The 21,134-nt window shown below is 53.2% G+C and overlaps 1 protein-coding gene across 3 annotated transcripts in view; it reads left to right on the top strand.

Annotated features, from left to right (window-relative positions):
• The window catches only part of LOC107516304 (DAB2 interacting protein), a 117,238-nt gene that overhangs the window by 14,512 nt on the left and 81,592 nt on the right, over window positions 1-21,134 (top strand). For 2 of the 3 annotated variants that reach the window (XM_036218284.1, XM_016155920.2), the window contains exon 2: window positions 6,760-6,863. In XM_036218284.1, coding sequence (XP_036074177.1) covers window positions 6,760-6,863 — 104 coding nt within the window. Of the gene's footprint in view, window positions 1-6,759; window positions 6,864-6,892; window positions 6,979-21,134 lie in introns of those variants that run through there. The other variant, XM_036218286.1, reaches the window with a different exon arrangement.

The following is a 21,134-nucleotide window of genomic DNA, read 5'->3' as shown; positions in this document are numbered from 1 at the left end:
GGGGCAAGTCTAAGGAAGCGGGATTCACGTTAGATTGGCTGCTGTCAGAAAGCAGGGACAATTCTATGACGGGATATCTCAGATCTTATCTCTAGGAAAGGGAGGCAAGCAACGAGGATAAAGCTGTCATTGGTAAAGCAGCGGCAGTCACTCATTTGAGACAAGGGTGGGGGATGTTTGGGATTTGGTGGGTGGCACAGTAACCTGGCTTTTGTCGGTTGCTTGGATACAATTATGAAGTGGCCTTGTTTTGTCTCGCTTGATTGTGGTGACCTTGTCTGAGGTTGGGATCCTGGGAGCTTGTTTATGTTCAGCAGGAGAACAACACGGCAGAGCTGTGAGTGCCAAGCCAGCTTCCGAAAGGCGGCCGCTCCAGTCCTGTCTTTCTCACCTTTTCTGCACGTTGGCGAGATGCGTGCATACAGTTCTGCCATTTTATCACATCTGGGTTCATGTAACCACCTCTACAGTCAAGACACAAGACTGTTTTATCACCACCAGTTCTCTCTCATGCTGTTCCTTTATGGTTAACACCCTCTTGCCTGCCACCCACCATCCCTAACCCCTGGCAATCACCCGTCTATTTTCTATCTCTAAAACTTTCCCACTTTGAGGATGCCATATAAATGGAATCGTACATGATGTGACCTTTTGATATTGCCCATTTCCCATCAGAATAATGCCCTTGAGATCCACCCAAGTTGTGTATAGCAATAGCGCGTTCCTTTTTCACTGCTGTGTAGTATTCCATAGTATGTGTATTCGTTTCCTATTGCTGCTATAACAACTTGAAACTGAGCAGCCTAAACAACACATATTTGCCATCTTCCTGTTCTGTAGGTCAGAAGTCTGACATGGGCCTTGAAGGACTAAAACCAAGGCGTTAGCTGGCTGTATTCCTTTCTGTGTTCATTTCGTTGTCTATTCCTTGTTGGCAGAATTCGGTTCCATACGGTTATAGGATGGAGGTCCCCATTTTCTTGCTAGCTGTACGCTGAGGCTGTTCCCAGTCTCTAGATAGAGGTCACTCACATTTCTCAGCTTGTGACCCCCTTCTTCCATCCTTCCCCTCATGCTGGAATCTCTCCTGCCTCTTCTTTCATCAGCTCATCTTTCTGACTCATCCTTCTACCTTCCTCATCCACATTTAGGATTATTCCTGCCTGGATAAACTCCCATCTCCACGTCCTTAACCTGAATTACATCTGCAAATCCCCTTTTGCCATGTTAAATAAAATAGTCATAGGTTCTGGGAATTAGGGTTGTGGACTTCTTTGGGGACTATTATTCCGCCTCACATGCGATGGACGTACCACAGTTTGTTTAACCATTCACCTATTGAAGGATGTTTTTGGTGTTTCTGGTTTGGGGCTATTGCAAATAAAGCTGCTATGCACATTCTTGTAAAAAAAAATATATATATATGTATGGACTGTACTCTGTTTCCTTTTGGAACTTACTTTTTCGCTCATCTTCATATTTCTGAGTTTTATTTATGTTGATCTTATAGAATCGGGTCCTCTGTAGCACTGTTATGTTCTGTTGTAGCTCTGAACAGTGTCCCCTGTGGTAGTTCCCTCTTCCTTGCTGTGTAGTATTCCACCAAATGATTGCTCCAAGGTACAGTCATTCATTCCCCTATCAGTGGACATTCAGGTCACTTCTCACATTTTGCTACTACGAAGACTGATGCAGCAGACGTTTGTGTGCGGATCTCCACGTACAAGGATGAAGCGTTTTTCTAGGCTGGAACTGCGGGAGGGGAATTTCTGGTCCTAGAGTAAGTGCGTGGGTCAGTTTCGACCAGCCATTGTTTAATCGTTCTCCAAAACCTTTTTGCTATGAGAGGTCCCCACATCCCTGTTGACAGTCGAGATCACTGTTCTTTTTCTTTTTCACCTGCCTGAAAGGTGTGAAATGGTACCTGGTGGTTGTAATTTGCATTTTCCCCATCACCGTTGAGGTCCAGCACACACACACCCCCCTCCTCTTTTTAAGCTTGTGCCAACTGCTTTTCTCCTGATGCCAGAGGTTGCTGCCTCTGCCCCTTTTTAAGCAGTAAGATCTGGTCATTGCAACCCCGACAACTGAAATTTGGTGTCTTGTCTGAAATTACAGGATGTTCCTTAGGCCTGCGTGTTTCCATGGGAACAAGTAACAGTCATCCTTCATGATTAGGTGGTATCCATGGCAACCAAGCCAGCAGCATTTGAATGAAACTGATTTTATTTTATTTATTTTTTGCAAACATATGAAGGTTAAAATGCATTTCTCTGGTATGGCTCCTAATAATTGAGAGACGGCTTAGCCTTCTGGTACAATGGAGTCTCTCAGTGGAAAGGGGATCCAGGATCAGCTGGTCCTGTGGACTAATTTTGCAGAATGAAGTCTGGGAGGTCATGTAGAGGTCATACAATGAGTCTGAGCTGAGGGAAGACTCCTGGACCAGTGCTCCAAAGTCTAGGGGAGACTCTAGAAGGTTGGCTGCTTCTCCCTGCCCGGGGTCTGTCCCTGGGGGTGCCACCTTCACACTCCACCAGCTGTGTTGCTTAAACCTCTAGGGGCATGCAGCCCAAGCCTCTCAGTGTGTGCTTCTCCAAATTAGGAGAGACGTGCAGCTAAATCAAAGGCCAAAGGCAGCCGTGGTTTTGTCAAGGACTCGGGCTAGAAATCCCTGGAGGCAGAGTGAGGACTCAGGCAGGTCCACTCAGCCTCTTCGCCTGTGTAAAATAAGAGAGTTTTGTTTCAGTTTTGGTGGTGGGGAGTAGAGCTAGTCGCAGCTCTGACTCCTTGACTTTGCTGGATTGCTGATGAATCCGGAACCTTGACACAGAAAAGGGTCTGTGGTCCGGAGTCACACAGCAGAGTCAGGGCTGGGTCATGTCTCCTAGTGTCAGTCAGCCTTGGGCTCTTCCCCCCACTTCCTGCCCCAGGCACCCTCAGCCCTCGCCGAGGCCCGAAGTGTGGGTTTGGGTGGTGACAGTTTAAGGGGATTTCAGCATAGACTCACACTTCCCAGCTGGGGGAACTTTAGAGAAGTCACTGGTCCCTCAGAACCTCAATTTCCTCATCCGGGAAATGGATCTCACCACAGCTGTTCAAGTTGTCATGTGGGGACTATTTTCGAATGGGTCAGGACTTGTTTTCTCAATGGGGGTGGGAATCTAACTTTTTTTCTGTATAAAGATTAATATTTTATATATATATATACACACACACATATATATGTATATATATATATATTTATGTATAATCCATAAAAGGTATTTACTGTGTATGTAGTATTAAATTTTTGTGGGGGGAAACTAAGAAAAAAGTATCTAAAAAGACTCTTTAGAGGAAAAGATAAAATAAAAAATAGAGAAATGCTGGTCCAGAACCCAAGGACCGATGAGGTTATGATTACGAACTTTGTGGTTAGAGCCTGTGGCAGGCTTGGCAAAGTTGGGGTGTGGGGCTGGGAGAGAGCCTGGCCGGGCACACCCTCTGCCCTGATGTTCAGTTTGACCCCGTCACAGCTTCTCTCAGGACCTGGTTTTCCTTTCACATGGAAAGGAGGTCCCATCAGCTGCGCTTGTGGGGACTGGTTCTCAGCAGCTGAGATGCCGCCTGGTGGATCAGTGGGGGTCCAGCAGGAAGCAGATGGTACCTACACTAGGATAATCGGAGGCGTGGGCGGGTACAGGGAACCATGAATAGTAGTGCAGGACCCCAGAGCTAGTGATGGCTGGGGCTGATCCACCGAGGCCCTAAGGAGGGGAGGAGAGCGTGGTTACTAGAGAGGGAGAGCCCAGGAGACAGGGTCATTGATGTTAGCTGGGATCATCAGTGGATGGAGGCAGACAGTCCAGGCAAATCTCTTTCCTCCCCTGGTCTGTTGCCAGGGCTCCCTGTTGGCCACACCCCATGGAAGCTTAGCTCAGAAGCTCATTTGATGTGGTCTATACACGTTAGCCCCTAGGGCAGAAAGCAGGCCAGAGAAGGGTAGAGAATGGAGCTGGGGCCAAGCAGAAGCCACCTGGGAAGGGACCAAGGTTCCCCTTCTGGTTCCTGCACTGGGCCTAGCTGGATGGGGAGGCTTGAGAAGTCAGGGAGCAGAGCTGGCTGCTCTGAGCTGGAGGGGCAGTGGACATCTGCCCTGTCCTGCCCTGCAGTCTCCTTGCTGTGTTTCTACCTTTTGAGATAGATGGGGTATAGCCGGGGCTGCTGAACTGAAGTCTAAGGCTATTTTGGGAGCACCTGAGGCAGTTTTTGCTATAGACCTACAGGGTTGGGGGCTCATGGACAAGTTTCCTGCCTTTGATCTCAGCTTCCTCATCTGTAAGGTGGGTGATTGGACCAAGCCACCTCTTAGAACCTCCTGCTCAGACCCAGGAAGCAAGAGGCGGGTCGTAGGGAACATCAGTCTTGGTCTCAGAGTAGAGGCAGCCTTGTTGGGCTCCTTGTGTCCTACCGGGTGACTCCACGTGTTTCTTGTCTGCAGCCATGATGGCCTGCCTGTCCAGGAAGGGGTAGTGAAGCTGTGGCCAGGAGTATGCTCTGTGCTGTGTGTGTGTGTGTGTGTGTGTGTGAGGGGAGGGAGGGTAGTCCCTGAGAGGCTTCTGGAGCCTGAGCACGTCTGCCTCACACACAGGTAGGACACAGTCATTGTGGTGGACTCCCAGGGAGAGGTGATGGGGGTGGGATTCTGGGGGTAGGGTAAGGGGAGAGGTGAAGGCAGATTGGGGAGCATGGGAAGAGATTTCCTAGGGAAATTCCCAGAAAAGTGGGTGTTCCCTAGAGTGAGATGAGCAGGGACGGTGGAGGGAGAGTGAGGAGGTGTGCAAACCTGTCCCCGTAGGCGACACACCTCCTCCAGGCCCAGGATGGCTTTGTCTGCTTGGCCGTTACCAGGGCTCAGCACTAGAGCCTGTCCTGGTGGAGTGAGGGGCTCAGCTCTGTCCTTGCACACTTCCGAGGCCCCCTGTCCAATCAGCTGCATGGAGGGAAGGGACCGGAAAGCGTAGACGTCACCCCCAATAGCCCATTCTGTCTTCTGGGAAAGCCCGCTCCCCGTCGTGTTCTGTGTATGTGTACACATCCACGCATCCACACGTTCACGCATGGACGTGTACCTGGGGGAGTGTTTGCACGAATGTGAGCACGTGAATGTGTTTGCTGGGCGTGCGCCTCTGACTCTGCACCTCTGCGTGTTCGCACATACCAGGGAAACCCTCTTCTTCTTTTTCGAGTCAACAGGCCTTTCCCAAACACCCACCAGGAAGCAGGCTCCATGCAGGGCACTGGGGACATGGAGATCAGCCAACTTCGGTGTGGGCGGTAGAAGTTCCACAGATAAGTGTAGGATTCTCTCTCTCTCTCCCTTTCTCTGTCTCTTCCTGTTTCTCTCTCCAAATCGAGAGCTTTGCTAGGAGAGACTTATGCCTGGCTGTTGCTATAGGAGCCAGAGGGGGCTGAGAGCAGGGGGTTACTAAGGGTCTCCTTCAAGGCCTGCGGGGCGCGTCAGGCAGGAGGAAGGAGGAAGGGAGTCCCCTGTGGGCGCTGCAGCTGGAGCAGTGGAAGAGAGGCAGCCGGAGCCAAGCGTGGTGTCGGGGAACCAGCAAGGAAAGCAGCCAGATTGAAAGACTTGGGAGCTTTTAAACAGGCAAGCTCAGGCCATGGCTGAAGTTTTGAATGAGCTGTCACCATTTAAAAATCGGAGTATTTCATACTAAAAAAAAAAAAAAAAAAAAAAGATTTCCAGCTTCTCTTGAGCTGGGGGAAGCTCTGGCTGCACTGGGCCCCCCGTTGCCATGCCAAAATAAGCAGCTGGAACTGAGCAGCTGGCTGCCACCCTTGATACCATAACCTGCCAGGCCCTTGAACTTCTCTAAAGTTTAAAGCCTCTGGAGAAGGTCTGAATTGGAAACCAGAGATCACAGGTTCTCATGTTCGAAGGGGCTTCTTGTACACATCCAGTAACTGGAAGCTCATGTGTCATAAGATGTATGGCTGGATGTGTGGATTCGGGGACACCTGTTTTCTTAAAAAAAAAATTGTGGTAAATATATATATATAAAATAAAATTTGCTATTTTAATCATTTTTAAGTGTACAAATTGGTGGCATTAGATCTATTTACAATGTCGTGCAGCCATCACCACTGTTTATTTCTAAATCTTTCCCATCACTCCAAACAGAAACTCTGTGCCGTGAAACAATAACTCCCCATCCCCCGCTCCGTGCCCCCAGAAACTGGTCACCACTAATCTACTTTCTATCGCGATGCCTTTGCCGACTCTAGGTATTTCATATAAGTGGACGCACGCGAGGTATTTGTCCCCTTGTGTCTGGGTTATGTCACGCAGCCTGTTTTCAAGGTTCGTCCACACCGTAGCACGTGTCACGGCTTGCATTCCTTTTTACGACGGAGTGACATTCCATCGAGTGGACGCTCCACTGTGTTTATCCGTTCCTCTGCTGATGAACGCTTCAGTTGCTTCTACCTTTTGGCTTCTGTGACTAACGCTGCTTGGAACATTCACATACAAGTATTTGTGTTCCCGTTATCAGTCCTTTGGGGCGTATCCCTAGGAGTGGAATTTCTGGGTCGTGTGGTATTTCTGTCTTTTACTTTTTGGGGAACCGCCAAACCTTCTTCCAAAGTGGCTGTACTATTTTATGGAGACCAGTTTGTCCTGGCCAGGATGGGAATGACAGGAGAGCCTGCCTCGGTGGCTTCAACGGTCCATACTTACCCTGTCTCTCCTTCTGTTGACAGAGTCGCCCCAAGAAAGGCCGGGCTCGCGGCGCAGCCTGCCCGGCAGCCTCTCCGAGAAGAGCCCCAGCATGGAGCCTTCCGCCGCTACGCCGTTCCGGGTCACGGTAACTATCTCTGCGTCACCATCGCCACCTGGCTCAGGGTGCTGCTCTGTGACCCCGCAGCCCCCCTTCCTGGAGCCTCACGGACCGGGAGAGCATCCAGCCTCCCTTGTTCTAGGTATCCGATCACTCAGATGCTCCCCTCTCTGTGGCTCAGCCCCACTCCTGCGAGGGAGGGGGCAGGCGGACAGCAGGCCCAGGGGCCCAGACCTCAGCCGGGAAAAGAGAGGCTAGCATTAGGTCAGGTAGATGCACCCTCTCTCTCTCTCTCTCTCTCTCTCTCTCTCTCTCTCTCTGTCTCACACACACACACACACACACACACACACACACACACACACGTGCTTCCTCGACTCTCGAGATGCAGTTTTTGTTTCCACATTTTAACATCTCTCATGGTACCATCCACAGTGTGTCATAATTTAATTGCTGTGTTTTCTCTTTCCTGGTGGTGCATAAAATAATGCTTCGTCTTAAAATTGATGACCTTTTAGAATTAAAACAACGCAGCGCATATATCTCAGCTATTGATTTTAGTGGTCCCACTAGCGCGAACCCACACGGCTTTACGGAAACGAGGCCCAGTGAGCCTTAACGCCTGACTCTCTGTGCTCCCTGTGTCCCCGCCAGGCAATTTTGTGCCCTTTCATGCCCCCGTTCAGCACAGTACCGTGTGCCCCTCTGTCCAGTGCTCTGCTGGCCACTGGAGACACAGAAAGGTGGACACATCCTCTTCCCCTGGGAGGTCGCAATCTGTAGGGGACGTGGATGTTTGATCATTTGTTCGTCCATTCATTCATTCGGCAGTTTTTATGGGGTGCCATTCTTGGGATTGGAGCTTATCAGAGGGAGCTGGTTAAGTTAGCACCAAGTAGATAAAGCCCCTGACCTCATGAGCTCACATTCTTGTGTCTGAGCTACGTGCTATGCAGGAGAAAAGCAGAGAAAACCAGGAGGGCTTCTTCGAGGTAGTGTGGTCCGGACGTGATATTTGCACTAAGGTGTAAGGAATTGAGGAGCCAGCTCTATGGGGATCAGGGGAAAGAGAGTTTGGGGGGTGGGGAAGGAACAGAGAGAGCACAGGCCTGGCTAGCACAGTATGCTGTGATTTTAGGTGAGCTAGGAGTGACTAACTGTTCTTGGTGGGCTGGGAAAGGTGTCCCCTAGGAACTAACTTTTGGGCTGGATCTTGAAGGGTTACTAGAAATTGGGTAGACAGGGACAGTGAGAGGGAGTTCCCAGTAGGGGGAATAGCATCGCAAAGGCGTGGGGTCATACTAGGAATTGACATGTTTGTAGAATGGTGAAGTGCTTGGTGGGACTAGAGTTCGGGGGTCTGGAGGACAAGGTGGGCGGTGAGGCCGGGGAGCTGGGCTGAGTCTGGGTCGCTTAGGGCCTTTGAGTGCCAGGCCTGGGCCACTGATTCTCCCACTTGGCTGTGTGTCATAAAAATGCTTTCAAAATAGACTCTCGAGCCCCCTCAAGCTTGTTTATTTGTTTGTTTGTTTTTAATGTTATAAGAGTTTATTTGAGCCAAACTGATGACATGTGCCAGGGAGCAGATCTCAAAGGCTCCCAGGCTCAAGATTTCAAGATTTCACTGGGCCAGGGGCAGGGCCTGGATACCTGCATTTTAACAAGCTCCCCCGGGAGGGGGTTCTGAGCCCCAGCCTCTGCCTCCAGGTAGTGAGGAGGAAAGGGAAGCCCGTGTTGAGAGAGGACGCAGAGTCCCCTGAGAGATGGCCTCCAGCCTGTAGGCAGGGCCTGGAGGCTAGCACCTGGGTGACCCCGACTCAAATCAACTGGAGTCCTGCCCTCCCGGAACCCCCGGAGCCATGGCCACAGGGGCAGAGCCTTCAGGGGGCCTCAGGGAACGATGACTAATAGTAGCATAGCCACCTGCACTGTGCCTTATATCTGTATGATCTCTCTTAATCCTGGAGACAAACCTGAAGCTAAGACTTCGATCACCCAGTTTTTACAGATGGGAAAACTGAGGCTCAGAGAGATGAAGTCCCCAAAGCTCCGACTGCTAATAAATGGCGGAGCCAAGATTTGGACCCAGGTCTCTCTGAGCCCGGAGCGCAAGCATGCACTTCCTCTGGCTGCGACGGGGGAAACCCCATTGTCCCCACACCCTCCCGTCGGCATTGCTTTTTACCCGTTTCCCATCCTTTTGCTGCTCTAATAGGTGTGTCATCACACCTCGAAGTTGCTATAATTTTCAGCTCTTTAATTGCCAGCTAGGCTTGGCGTTTTTCCTGCCGTGGTGTCTTCGCGGTGTTTCCTGGCATGGAAACCACCTGTGGATCAGAGCCAGCGCCAGCCTTCTTCCGAACTGCCGGGCACCCGGGACTCGCAGTCCCGCCTGCCCAATTAAGGTCTGCAGGATGGAAAGTGTGTTCGGCCGTCACTCACCCACTTCTCACGGCAGCCCTGAGGGGAGGTTGCATCAGTCTCCCTGCTCCTCGGATGAGGGCACTGAGGCTCAGAGAGGGGAAGTCGTTTGCCCGGTGTGTCGCAGCTCCTGGGCGACGGAGCCAGGCGGGGATGCTAGGACCGTCCGGCATTTATGTTTTGCGTCCTTTTCTGGGCACCTTGGTCCTTTCCTGTGTGCAGCAGATAAGGAAAGGGGTATGAGTTGAGTTTCTATCCTGGGCTGTTGCTCAGAACTGGGGGCGGGAAGCTAGAGAGCTTGGAGGTGGGTATCCCAGTTCAAATCCCAGCTCTTCAGTGACCTGCGTGATCTCATTAGTCACTCAGCCTCTTTGGGGTTCCCGTCCTTGCCAGTAGAGTGTGGTGTGCCTTCCTTGCAAGACTGTGCCAACCCAGGTCTGACCCATGCTAGGTGCTTAATAGATGAAATCCATCATTATTGTCTGATTATGTTTCTCTGGCTCTACAACAGTAAAAATCTGGGGAGGGTTGGAGTGGAGGCCATAGGACAGAGTGTTTGGGGGAAGGCCAGAGGTGCACCTGGTTTGGGCCTTGGGGACAGACTTGCACACAGACGCTGTGCTGGACCAGAAGCACAACCTCTCGCCCACAGCTTGAGGTCATACTGGTCAGCACACTCCCACAAGCCACATCCTCGTGGGCTCCGCCAACCTTGCTCTGTGCAGCCCCCCGGGGGAAACTGGGGAACGTGGTTTTGCCTGGAGGGGGCAGGGGAGCCACCGCAGGATATACCTGAATCACTGCTGTCTTCATTGTGTTGCTGTTTCAAACCTGGGTGAGACGACGTCACCCCCTCTCACAGGGGGTGCCCCTTTGCGATGATGTAGCTTAATGGAGAATCCACATGAGTCTGTAAGACTCATTCTGTTCACTTCCCTTATGACAGCGGAGTCCTGGAGGGGCTGGATTGTCCAGGGTCACCACCTAACTGGGAGCGCTTCCGAGTCTGTACTGTTCTTATCCGCATAGGTGGCCTTTCCCCATTGCGGGGGTCAGCCTAGGACTGCAGCCACCCCGCGGGACGTCAGGGGCTCAGTGCTAGTCCTACCTCCACCTCTGAGAGACCGTGGAACCCTGGGAGAGAGCCTCAGTTGACCCTTCTGTAAAATGAGGGGAGCTGACTTTGTCAGGCAGTAGCATGAGATTCGGGCATGTAATAGGTACATAAATGTTTTGATGCAGTAAATGAGCTGTAAAGTCAGCGGACCTGGGGCTGAGCCTCACACTAGCACTGTTGCTTGGGTGAGCTATGGAACCTTTTGCCCACACGGTGCAACTTCCAGGCCACATGGTGCTTAACCAGGCCAGTGTGGTGCTTGTGCCCTGAGAGCTATAGGAGGCCCTGGATGAGGGCAGGATGGAGAAAGGAGCTGGGAGCAGGTGACCAAAGGGACCTTATCTCTGGCCTTCACCTTCCAGGCCCCAAAGAGGTGGTAAGGTCGAGATTCAAACCCAGGTCTGTCTTCTCTGCATCAGTAGGGAATCCTGGAAGGGAAAGAGGGACAGAGGGAGGGAAAGAAGGTAGCAAGCTGGGGACCCTGGGTCTGTACAGACTGCCAGGTTGGGGCCTGAGGCTCTGTGTGACCCTTCCTAAGGCTCAGCAGTGCGGTGTTCCCGTCGCCCGCCACCCCATGTTAGAGGAGTTCACGGTTTTATTTGGGAGGTAGGGAGATGGCGACTGTTACAGGTGTCCCCACGAGTCCCCCCAGCCCACCGCCTTCCCCTGATGCACACTTCCTGGGTAGAGTGTGAGTTGGGTCCTTCCTCCCTCCTTCTTCCGCCCCTACCCCTCCCATCGACCTTGAGGAGAGCTGGCAGGGCCGAGGCTGTGGGAGGTGGCAGAGGCTCTGGGAAACTTGACAGCCAATTGATTCTTTCTCGGGAAGTTGAAAGTGGAGAGTCGTGTTTGAAGGTTTAGCTGAAATTAGGTCTCACGGCTATTTTTTGCAAGATGGAGGAGAAGTGTCAGGGAGGGGAAGGCTCAGGGGGCTGGCGGAAGCCGCACATCAACTCAGTATCAGGTTGAGTGCAGATACTTCTAGGAGTCCATGCCTTTCAAGCACCTGCTTTTATGGGATGCTGAATTACACACACCCTAGGTGGTTCTGAAGCTGTGATGGAGGTGTGCGTCGGGTGCTGTGAGAACCCAGGACAAGGGGTAGTAGTTAGGGTAGCGAAGAATTCCTAGAGGAGGGATCTTTGGGGATGGGCTTTGAGAGGTGCGTAGGAGTTTGTCAGGGAGAGGAGTGTTCCAGTTAGAGGGGAATCTAACTGCATAGGAAGAAGCCAATGGCCCTGTGTGGTTACCGTGTTGAATGAGTTGGAGGCCTGAAGGAGAGGAGACTGGAGAGAAATGTGGGTGGGCGAAGCCTTTGGACTAAAGACTGAATTTCCTCCTGTTGGACACAGGAACCACAGGGGTTGACGGGCGAGAGTGGAGCCAGCAGGAGGTCTCTGGACGGGGACTTGGAGTTTCCCCAGCTGCTCACCCCTCTTTCCCCGTGTGCAGCTTCCCAGCACCTTCCCATGTTTCCACTGCTCATCTTTCTCTCCCTCACACACAGAAGCAGGGGCATGAACACAAACTGCAGGCCTGTGGGCGACCCGCCTCAATACCACCACGGAAAGGATGTTGGACATTACCTGGTCCAACCCTTCCCTGTTCAGAGAAGGGGCTGAGGCTCAGAGAGGGGAGGGTCCTTCCCCAAGGTCACACAGCACACCTGGGGCAGGGCCTGGAATTAAGCCCAGATCTCTGTCCTCCTGTCCAGTGCTCCTGAGTCCGTGCTCTTCCTGGCCCCTCTCCCCTGCACCTTCTCCTTGCCTCCATCATGTGTCCTGGGGGAGGGGGCTTAAAGGAATGGACGTTGGTGGGTCCAGCTACCCTCGGAGGCCCCTGCCTGCTCCCTCCTGCTCATCATCGCACTGCCACCTCCTGGCCAATGGGACCCGGCAGCTACAGCCAGACCCACAATTTAGGCGGGAGGCTGCCTAGAGAAGGGGTGACTTGGGGGGAAGGAGAGTGGCACCCTGGTTTCCTCTTCACAGAACCAGGAATTTGCACATGAGCCTGGTGTCCCGCATTCCACTGAGCCATGTGAGCTGGAGTCTCCTAACCCGGTGTCTGGCCAGTGTTCCCCGAATGAGAGGGTTGGCGAAGGCAGCAGGCCCCCTCCACCTCTGCCTTTCATGGAGCCTAATTGTTATCAAGCTGTTCAAACCCCAAAGGAAAATTATTATCATTTTGGTCTGTGTCCACTTTCCACAGAGAGAGGCCCCCTTTCCTTGCAGTGGGAACATTGCTACAGACAACCCCGGCGCACGAGCTGTCCAGGGTGGGCCCAGACGGCCTTCAAGGCAGGAGTGTGAGGCCAGAGTCCGAGGCCCGGAAGTGAGGGCAGGCTGTGGAAGTCGCTAGGGCGGGGAGGCTGCTCCCCCATTGAGAAACAGGAGGGTGGTTTCATTCGCTCCGTTTTGCAGATCAGGAAAGCGAGTTTCAGGGATGAGAAGGGACTGGCCCGGGTCACGTAGCTGGTGTGCGGTAGAGGTGCTGTTCCTCCCGTGACCGTGGGCTGACTGACTTCCCTCCCTCCCTCCCCTGCCCGCCTTCTTTCTTATAATAAATTTTTTAATATAAGTTTATTTATTTAAATTAGTTTCAAGAATACAGTACATTGGTTAGACATCTATAATGTTCACAAAAGGATCCCCCCAGGTGCTCCCTCCCTCCCCTGGCTCTCTGCTTAGCCATCATATTAATGCCGACTGCATTCCCTCTGCCGTGCTCCCCATCCCCGTGCCCACCTATCGACTCCTTCTTTAACCCTTTACCCTATATTCCCAGCCTCCCAACCCCCCTCCCCTCTGTCGCCAAATTGTCCACTCTATTTGTGAGTCTGTTTTTGATTAGTTTGTTCTTTTTGTTCCTTAGATACTGCATGTAAGTGAAATCATATGGTATTTATCTTGCTCTCTCTGACTTATTTCACTCAGCATAATAACCTCTAGGTTCATCCGTGTCGTTTTAATCAGCATCTACTATGTGTCGGGGCCTGTGTGGGGCACTAACACAAATAGGATTAAAATGTAGTTGCTACCTGTGATGATATGGACGGGTCAGCTGGGGCCTGAAGAAGTAATTTCCGGGCACATGAGCGGGAAGAACATTCCAGGTAGCCAGCACAGCCCTCGCAAAGGCCAAGAGGTGGGAAACAGCATGAACAAAGTGATGGCAGGAACTGGGAGCAGGTTGGGGGGCTGAAGTGTGAGGAAGCATTTGGAGTAAGGGGAACAGGAGACCCTTGGCAGTGCACAGAGCAAATGGAATCTGAGGCTGTATTAACAGGAGTATGGAGGTCTCAGAGAGGGAGGTGAGGTGGGCCGGCCGGAGCTTGCCAGAGCAGACCTGGAATGCAGTGTGTTCTTCAGAGCAGCATACATGCCCAAGCTGAAAGATTCTGGAGCTCCTTCTGTGGGCAGAGACCAGGACTGGGGTGGCTGATGAGGGATCGGGGGAGCAAGCCAACAGCTTTTCTCAAGCAGGTTGTCTGCCCCTGTTGCCCAGCACCTGAACTTCGAATGCCTTTGTGGGGGTCCCTGAGGGCAGGGGTGGAGGGAACACCATACTTCAGTGAGCCCTGGCATTTCCTCCCTCATCCCAGGAGGTGCCAACTGGGCACAGGCAGCTTGGGTGGGGAGGATGGAAAGGACAGCCTTACACCCCACCTTTTTTTCTGCCGTGGGGTCCTCCAGAGGTACCTCTAGGCCATCTCTGTTAGCTCTGTTTCCCCAGCCCTGCACTTGAGCTTGGTGGGCAGCAGGATTCAGATAAACTGGTCCCCACTAAGGTGCTAGTGGCTTGCTCCCCAATCCCTTTGTTACAGATTGTTTGCACAAAAGGAGCCTTACCAATTGGAAGTTTCGGTCTCTCATGATGAAATGTCAGGCTCCGTGACTGGCAGGCGGGATCCTATTGGGGGGCCTTGCTCCCTCTCCGCACACCTCCCTGGGTCCTAGGAATGTGGAGCTGGCTCTTCCTAGCAGTACACCTGGGACGAGGCAGGATCCTAACCGTGGCCCTGTGGATTCCCTCTGTGGGATTGCTCAACAAGTTGCCCAACTCTGAGCCTCCCTTTTCTCCTTTGTAAATGGGCGCAGGAGCCCCTTGCTCACAGGGCAGCCCTAGGACTCAGTGCCTGGCCCAAGGGAGGCATTCAGCCAGTGTTCACATCCTATCCTTCCCCTGGAGTCTCAGATCTGCCCTCCTGCACCCCTCATCTGCTGCTCCAAAGTGCTGTCGCTACTGACAGAGCTTCTAGGGCTTATCCCTGGCCCTGGAAGGAGGAGGGGTGTGAAGCGGTACCCAAGGGGCCAGAGACCAAGTTCCCACTAGGGGGGTGAGTATGAATGGAGCGGGAGGTGTCTGCGCAGGGTGGTTTCCCACCAGTTGGGGGCAGCAGAGCGCAGTGAGTAGCCGCCTGGGAGGCTATTCCCAGAGGAGGAAGTCCTAGGGTTTTCTGTGTTTCCCTCCATCCGCCCCCCCTCCGCCCGCCCCCGCCAACCCTCCCCTGCTCCAGGGGCCACAGGGACCAGCTGAGCTAAATAAGCCCAGAGCCCTCCACTGGATGGAGGGAACAGCTCACATCGTGGAGTGCCTCAAGGCAACTGGGTTGACCAGAGACCTGAGGGACCCCTGAAAGGGGCCCCTTATTAGGGCAAGGTCTGGGGGGGCAGAGGCAGCCTTCCTGCAGGAGACTGGTACAGGCTGAGGCAGGCCAACATGTGGGCTCTCAGGCAGTCCCTGCACTGCGGTCACCAGGCTGGGCCAATAGATCCTCCATCGTGGTTGTCCTTTGAAGGTTTGCAGGCGTCACGGTCTATGCTTGGAACTGATGTCCAGCTGACCTGGGGTCCAATTCCGGCTCTGCGAGCAATTTGCTATCTGTACAATGGGGAGTCGTAAGTCCCGCTTTGCAAAGTCCTCTGGGTCAGGCCCTGTGCCGAGCCATCACCTCCAGGCATCATCGCATTTAGTCCTCACAGCCCGAGGGGCAGATAACACAAATCCCACTTTCCTAAGGTGACCAAACCAAGGCAGATGGAGAGTGAAGAACTTGCTGAAGATCGCTGAGCTCACGAGCCCGCATGTGGAGGGTCTCGTAGGACCTGGCCCACAGCACGCAGCCCAGCCTCTGCCAGCCAGTGTTGTTATTCTCTCTGCTTTCTAGAGGAGAACACTGAGGTCCAGAGAGGGCGGTGCATTGTCTGAGGTCACACAGCCAGTCAGGGACAGAGCTGGTGTTTGGACCTGGATCTCCCCGTCTCCCTGCCTCGTCTTGTCCCAGCTTCCACTGGCCAGAAGGTAGCCGTGCAGGGTGGACACCTGGGGCAGGAGGGGATTGTTCCCTTCTTCTTATCCTACCCTGTAGGCCCTCCCCTCTCTTGGGGCACCCAGGAGATTGGGCGCGAGGGGCAAGCTCAGATGCCTTCGCTCCCTGCCCTCCGTGGTACAAAAATGAAGTGACTGCCTCTGTCACATCAAGTGATATTTGGGTTGGATTGCAGACATAATGACATCTGAGTCTTGGGTGGGAATTGCTTTCCAAGGCAGGAAGCCATCTTTGGAGGTGGCGGTGATGACATCTGTTTCCGACACAAGGCCCTGCTTTGGGATGAGTAACTTTTCCTGTGGAATTGTTTAAAGAATGTTTAAAATGGGCTGTGATTGTTACTGCCCTGCTCCAGTGCCTTAGATGGCTTTCAGGAGGACATCTGGTTCCCCAGCCACATTTGAGGACCCCGCCACCACCACCACCACCACCAGGCTTCTCTTAGCTGCCATGTCTTCGTACAGCTGGCCCTGCTGCCCACAGTTCCTCCCCATTTCTCTGCCTCAAGAGCTCCTTCTAGGATGAGGAGAGGACGAGCATTGATCTCCCAGTTTCCAAAAGTCCCACTCCTTGTGTTGGGGAGAGGTCAGGACAAGTCATCCAGACCACCGATGGCAAGGCCCAGCAAGGACACCAGCCCTTGCCTTGAAATTGACCTTGACTCCACCTATGGGCTCCCATGATCCCTCAGGAGCAAGACTCCCAGGTGAGCCTGGCCTACGGATGCTAAATCACCCAAGAGAAGAAATAGCCTATAAAATCCTCTCCCCTAACAGTGCGTTTTGTATCCTCCAGTGAAAAGGGCTTTTAAAAGCACTGCTCACTCAGGTGGATTAATGGGGCTGCAGCCCGCCTCTCACCTCTCCCTCCCACCGGTGTTTACAGGTGCCCTGGGCTGGAGCACCTTAGGGTCCTGGTGCTCCCCCTTTGACTCTTGGTGTAGGGAAAAACGAAATGACACCTCTTCCCTGCCTTGCTGCCTCAGGTCTGCCGCAGGCCAGCTGGGTGTCTGGGAGGGCAGCGTGGGGCCGTCTGATCCAACAAAAGCTCCCTCTGGCCCAGCGTAGAGCTGAAGTCCCCCCATTTGTACGTCTCCTTCACCAAAGTGTTGTCTGCAGGAGGTTCTTCTCAGTTGTTGTCACCTGGGAGGGAAAATAAGCCACGCCCAAGCTGGAAAAAATTTAGTTTTCAGCTAAACCAATCCCCTCATGGTACAGATGGAAAATCTGAGTCAGAGAGGCAAAGGTGCTTGCTCAGAGTCTCGTAGTACAGTACTGGAATTGCACCTGGGTTGAACCTAGCTCTGCCACTCCCTGGCTGTGTGGCCCTGTAAACATTGCTTGACCTCTCTGAGCCTCTAGTCTCTGATCTGCACATTGGGTTGTGAGAATTAGATAAGTCACGTAAAGCTTTAAAACAGTGCCTAAAGCTTAGTCAGGGCTTCATAAATATATCTGGCTTACTTTTTTTAACACGTGGAAACAGTCTTCATTATTATTAATTAGCAGAGCTGGGCTTTGAACCTAGATTTCCTGACTCTGAGCATGGTTTTCTTGTCACTGCGGGGTGGCCTCTGCTGAGAGCATTCACTCACGCAGAATGCGCAGAGCGCAGGGGAGGTTTTGATGGGGAACAGGCACTGAAGTCAGTGAGCCGCCCCGGGATGACTGGCCTGGTGCAGGGACTTCAGTGACAGGGCCTGGAGGGCGGCAGAGAGAGGAAGTCAAAGACTTGCTTCAGGGGTGAGGTCCCCTCATGGGGTCAGTTGCCCTGCAGCCATGTGGCCCTTTGCGCTGGACGCCCCACAGCGAGGTCAGGGCTGGTGAGGGCTTAAAGGGCTGTCGAAGTGCCTGTGGCTGTCCAGACTGCTGGGATGGGCTTATTCTGCTAAGGCAGGTGTTGCTGGGGGAGGATTTATGGGGCAGCGAGTCCCTCCCTGGCTACTCTGGGTTATCACATCCCTGCGTGAGACGTCAGGAAGGTGTGTCTTATTTCTGTTCGCTGATGCAGCCCTGTCCTGGGCACTGGCAGGTACCAGGAGGGCCTCTCCATGCCCTTATTACCCCCTCCCACCTTCATGCCCCCTCCTCCCTCCTCCAGGGTCTAAGGGTTCCTTAGGGGCCCCCTTAACCTGGGCATCCTCTGCAGTGGGGCGGGGGTTATGCCCCATGTTACAAGCTTGGGCCCTGGTGTGTCACTGGAGGTCAGAGGGACCTGTGGTCACTGCAGGGGCCTCCGAGGCAGCCAGACTTGCCAGTGTTCTCCCCATTGCCCTGTTGTGACTCTGCCCGGAATGCCTGTGTGTGACTGCTCTGCCTCAGAAAACCACAGCAAGCCCACCCAGATTGACCCCAAGTGGAATCTTAAAAAGCCTCCCAGATCACAGTCTCCGCCTTTCTCCTTTCTCTTTTATATATCAAATATTTGTTAATTCATTGAGGAGGTATTTGTGGAATACCTGCCAGGTATCCAGCACTAGGGACCCAGGCCACCATGGCCCCCACAATCCTGCGGGGGAGGGAGGCATTAAACAAATACATGGATAATTACAACTGTGACAAATCTGCCAGGAGACTTGGCCTAATCCGAGGGCACTAGGAAGGCCCCTGAGGAGAGACTGTGGGGAGAGACTGAAGAGGGTACAGGGTCCCCTGGGTGAAGAGGGCCTCCGTACCAGACAGTGGGAACAGCCTGTGCCAAGGCCCTGTGACAGAAAGAGTTGGCAATTTCAAAAGTCCCATTGGAGCCAAGGGAGCTGGAACACAGGAGTCGGGTGGTGAGGGGCCTCCAGGCCTCTCCAAGGAGCTAGACCTCCATTCCAGGAGCCCTGGGGAGCTGTGGAAGGGGGCGGAGCTGGTCAATGGTGGGGCCTGACCTACTTTTTGAGAAATCCCTCCAGATGCCCTTGGATAATGAAGTGGGGAGGACAGCAAGGCTGGAGGCAGAAAAAGCAGCAAGGAGGCTCCTGTGAGTGTCTAGGAAGGGCCCGGGCTGCCTCTCCAGGTGGACTGTGAGACCTTTGAGGGCAGGAATCTTGCCTTTCCAGGGGCCAGCGCATGGTCAGGCTCAGGGAACACGCCCTCAGTGAGCTGTGGGCCGGCACTCCTCTCTGTCAAAGGAGATCTGGGTCCTAAAGATTGTTTCTGTAAACTCCTGTCCTTTGTTTCTTTCTGGCTAACGGCTCGGCTGGCCCCTGGTGGTCAAAGCGTGAGCAATAAAAAACAATGACAATGACAGTGATGATTACAGTAGCTAACATTTACTGTGTTCCGAGAAATGGGCTAAGTTCTTTACACGAGTGATCTCAGTGACTTGTTACGACCACCTGCGGTGGCTACTTTTGTCCCCATTCTATAGAAGAGGAAACAGGCTCTAATGGTTAGGTCGCTGGTCTAAGGCCCAAAGCCTTTAGGTGTTGGGAACCCTCTGCTACCATGCCTGATAAAGTGGGGAGGAAAGACCTTTGCATTTTACCTGGGGATTCTTAGAGCTCAAGGTAACCCAAGGACCTAAAGGGGTGTGTCAAATGGCGATGTTTCAGGTGTGATGATGACAGAAGGAGAAATTTTGGAGCGGGGGAGGGGAGGTCTCTGGCCTTTGAGGCGGGGATCTCCGGCTCCAGATGAGGGTGGGACCCTGCAGAACAACCTGCTAGGCCGAAAGACTCAGAGAAATCACACGTTCAGAGAGCTGTGAAGACAAGCTTTCCGGGTGTGAGAGAAGCAAACAGGGCGTTCTTGGAGGGGACACAGAGTGAGGCCCTTCATGCAAAGCAGGGAGCTTGTGGGGCCAGCAACTTGGAGCTGTTTTGTCCCCTGGGGCCCAAGATCTGGGCTCTCAGCTCTTTGAGCTCAGTGGGCTGCTCTCCCTGCTTGTTGTGGTTGTGAATGTCAGCACATATGAGTCAGTGTGTTTGGCCTGTTGGCAATGTAATTCTGTGCCTGATAACAGCTGAGTGTGTGTGTATATTTGTGAGCTTGTTTCAGTGTATTTGTACACAGATTTGTGTTTTAAGGTTGCGTATGTGTGTTGGTCAATGTGCACATGCGTTTACACAGTGGTGGTTGGGAACCTCGTTTGTTTACACATGCATTTCTTGGTGGGCATGCCCCTTCCACACGTCTCGGTATGCGTGCATGTCCTTGAACTTGTGTTTCTGTCTCTATGTGTTTCTCATGTGAACATGTTTCGGTTTGGTTATCTGGGTACTATTTTAATGCAGGAATGATCCTTGAGTGTCAGGGCCCAGGCCCCTCTGGCTCTTGTGGCCCATGAGTTGGTTCTCTGTATGACCCAGGTATCTGTCTACCTTCCTTGGGTGAAGAGCAGTATGGAGGTCGTACATGCAAAGGAGCACTGACAAGGGACTAGGGAGGGTTCTGTAGGCACAGGGTGGCCTGTGAGTGGGTCGCCACCAGCAAGGCACCAACTTAATCCTGGCTTAACATGCCATCCCTCTTTCACCTGTCACAGTGTCTGACATTCCACCATTGGTGAGTCATTTCCCTATCTGGGACCCTCTTTGATGTGCTAGGGTTGCCTGGCAGCTTGCTGAGGGCAGAGCCCAAGGGATAGGGAAGGAGGGAGGAGGAGGAGTGCATCCGAAGGACTCCAGCAAAGCCCCCGGATCTGCTGGCACTCTTAGTACCGTAGCGGGGGGAGCTCTAGCGTTACAGAGTGGTCAGATACCAGCGCTGGACAGGAGTGTGGCAATCACCCAGCCCAGCCCCCATTATATAGATGTGACTAAGGCCTGGAGAGAGGAAACACGGGGAGCCTGGGAGGTTCTTGAAGCATGGGATGCTAGCTAGCTGAGGAGAGAGGATCCTGCCTTGGTGACTCTGGGCAGGTCCCCTGCCCTCTAGGCCTCGAGTGCCCTGTCTGTCCTTTATGGACATTGGCCTGGCAGCCCTCTGTCGGCCCTCCTGGCTCTCACCCTGTGACTCTAGAAGGACCCCTCACTGCCCTGAGTCCCTTCCTGGAGCCTGTGTCAGGGCGGGGTGAAGTGTCCTTACCATCCTGTCAGGGTGTCAAGTCTGCCTGACAGTGCGCATGCCCAGCAGATCTCATCTCTTGGGGTGATATCTAGATGGGATCGTCTCCTCCCTTTCCTGTTTATTTAGGTGTGCTGCTGGCATTTGCACAAAGCCCCAGGAAGGTACTGAGAGCCGCGCTTGTTAAAATAGGCTCCTTCCCTGAAGGACCTCTGTTTTAGTGCCAGCCTGAAAAATGGTCATGGGAGGAGGAGCTGGGTTGGGCAGAGGGGCGGCCCACGAGGGGAGGTGCCGCCTCCATCCTGAGTGCTGCCTCAGGGGCCCAGGGTGAGCACCCGAGGGCGCGGTGGGCATCAAAGGCAGGTCGGACCCACCTACCCGTCTGCAGTGCCCCGGGGCCCATTCATTAAAAGGGGAGAAGGTGATGGAGGCAG

Source organism: Rousettus aegyptiacus, unplaced genomic scaffold (genome assembly GCF_014176215.1).
Source record: "Rousettus aegyptiacus isolate mRouAeg1 unplaced genomic scaffold, mRouAeg1.p scaffold_m13_p_3, whole genome shotgun sequence".
NCBI lineage: Eukaryota > Metazoa > Chordata > Mammalia > Chiroptera > Pteropodidae > Rousettus > Rousettus aegyptiacus.
This window is presented reverse-complemented; position numbering and strand designations above follow the sequence as displayed.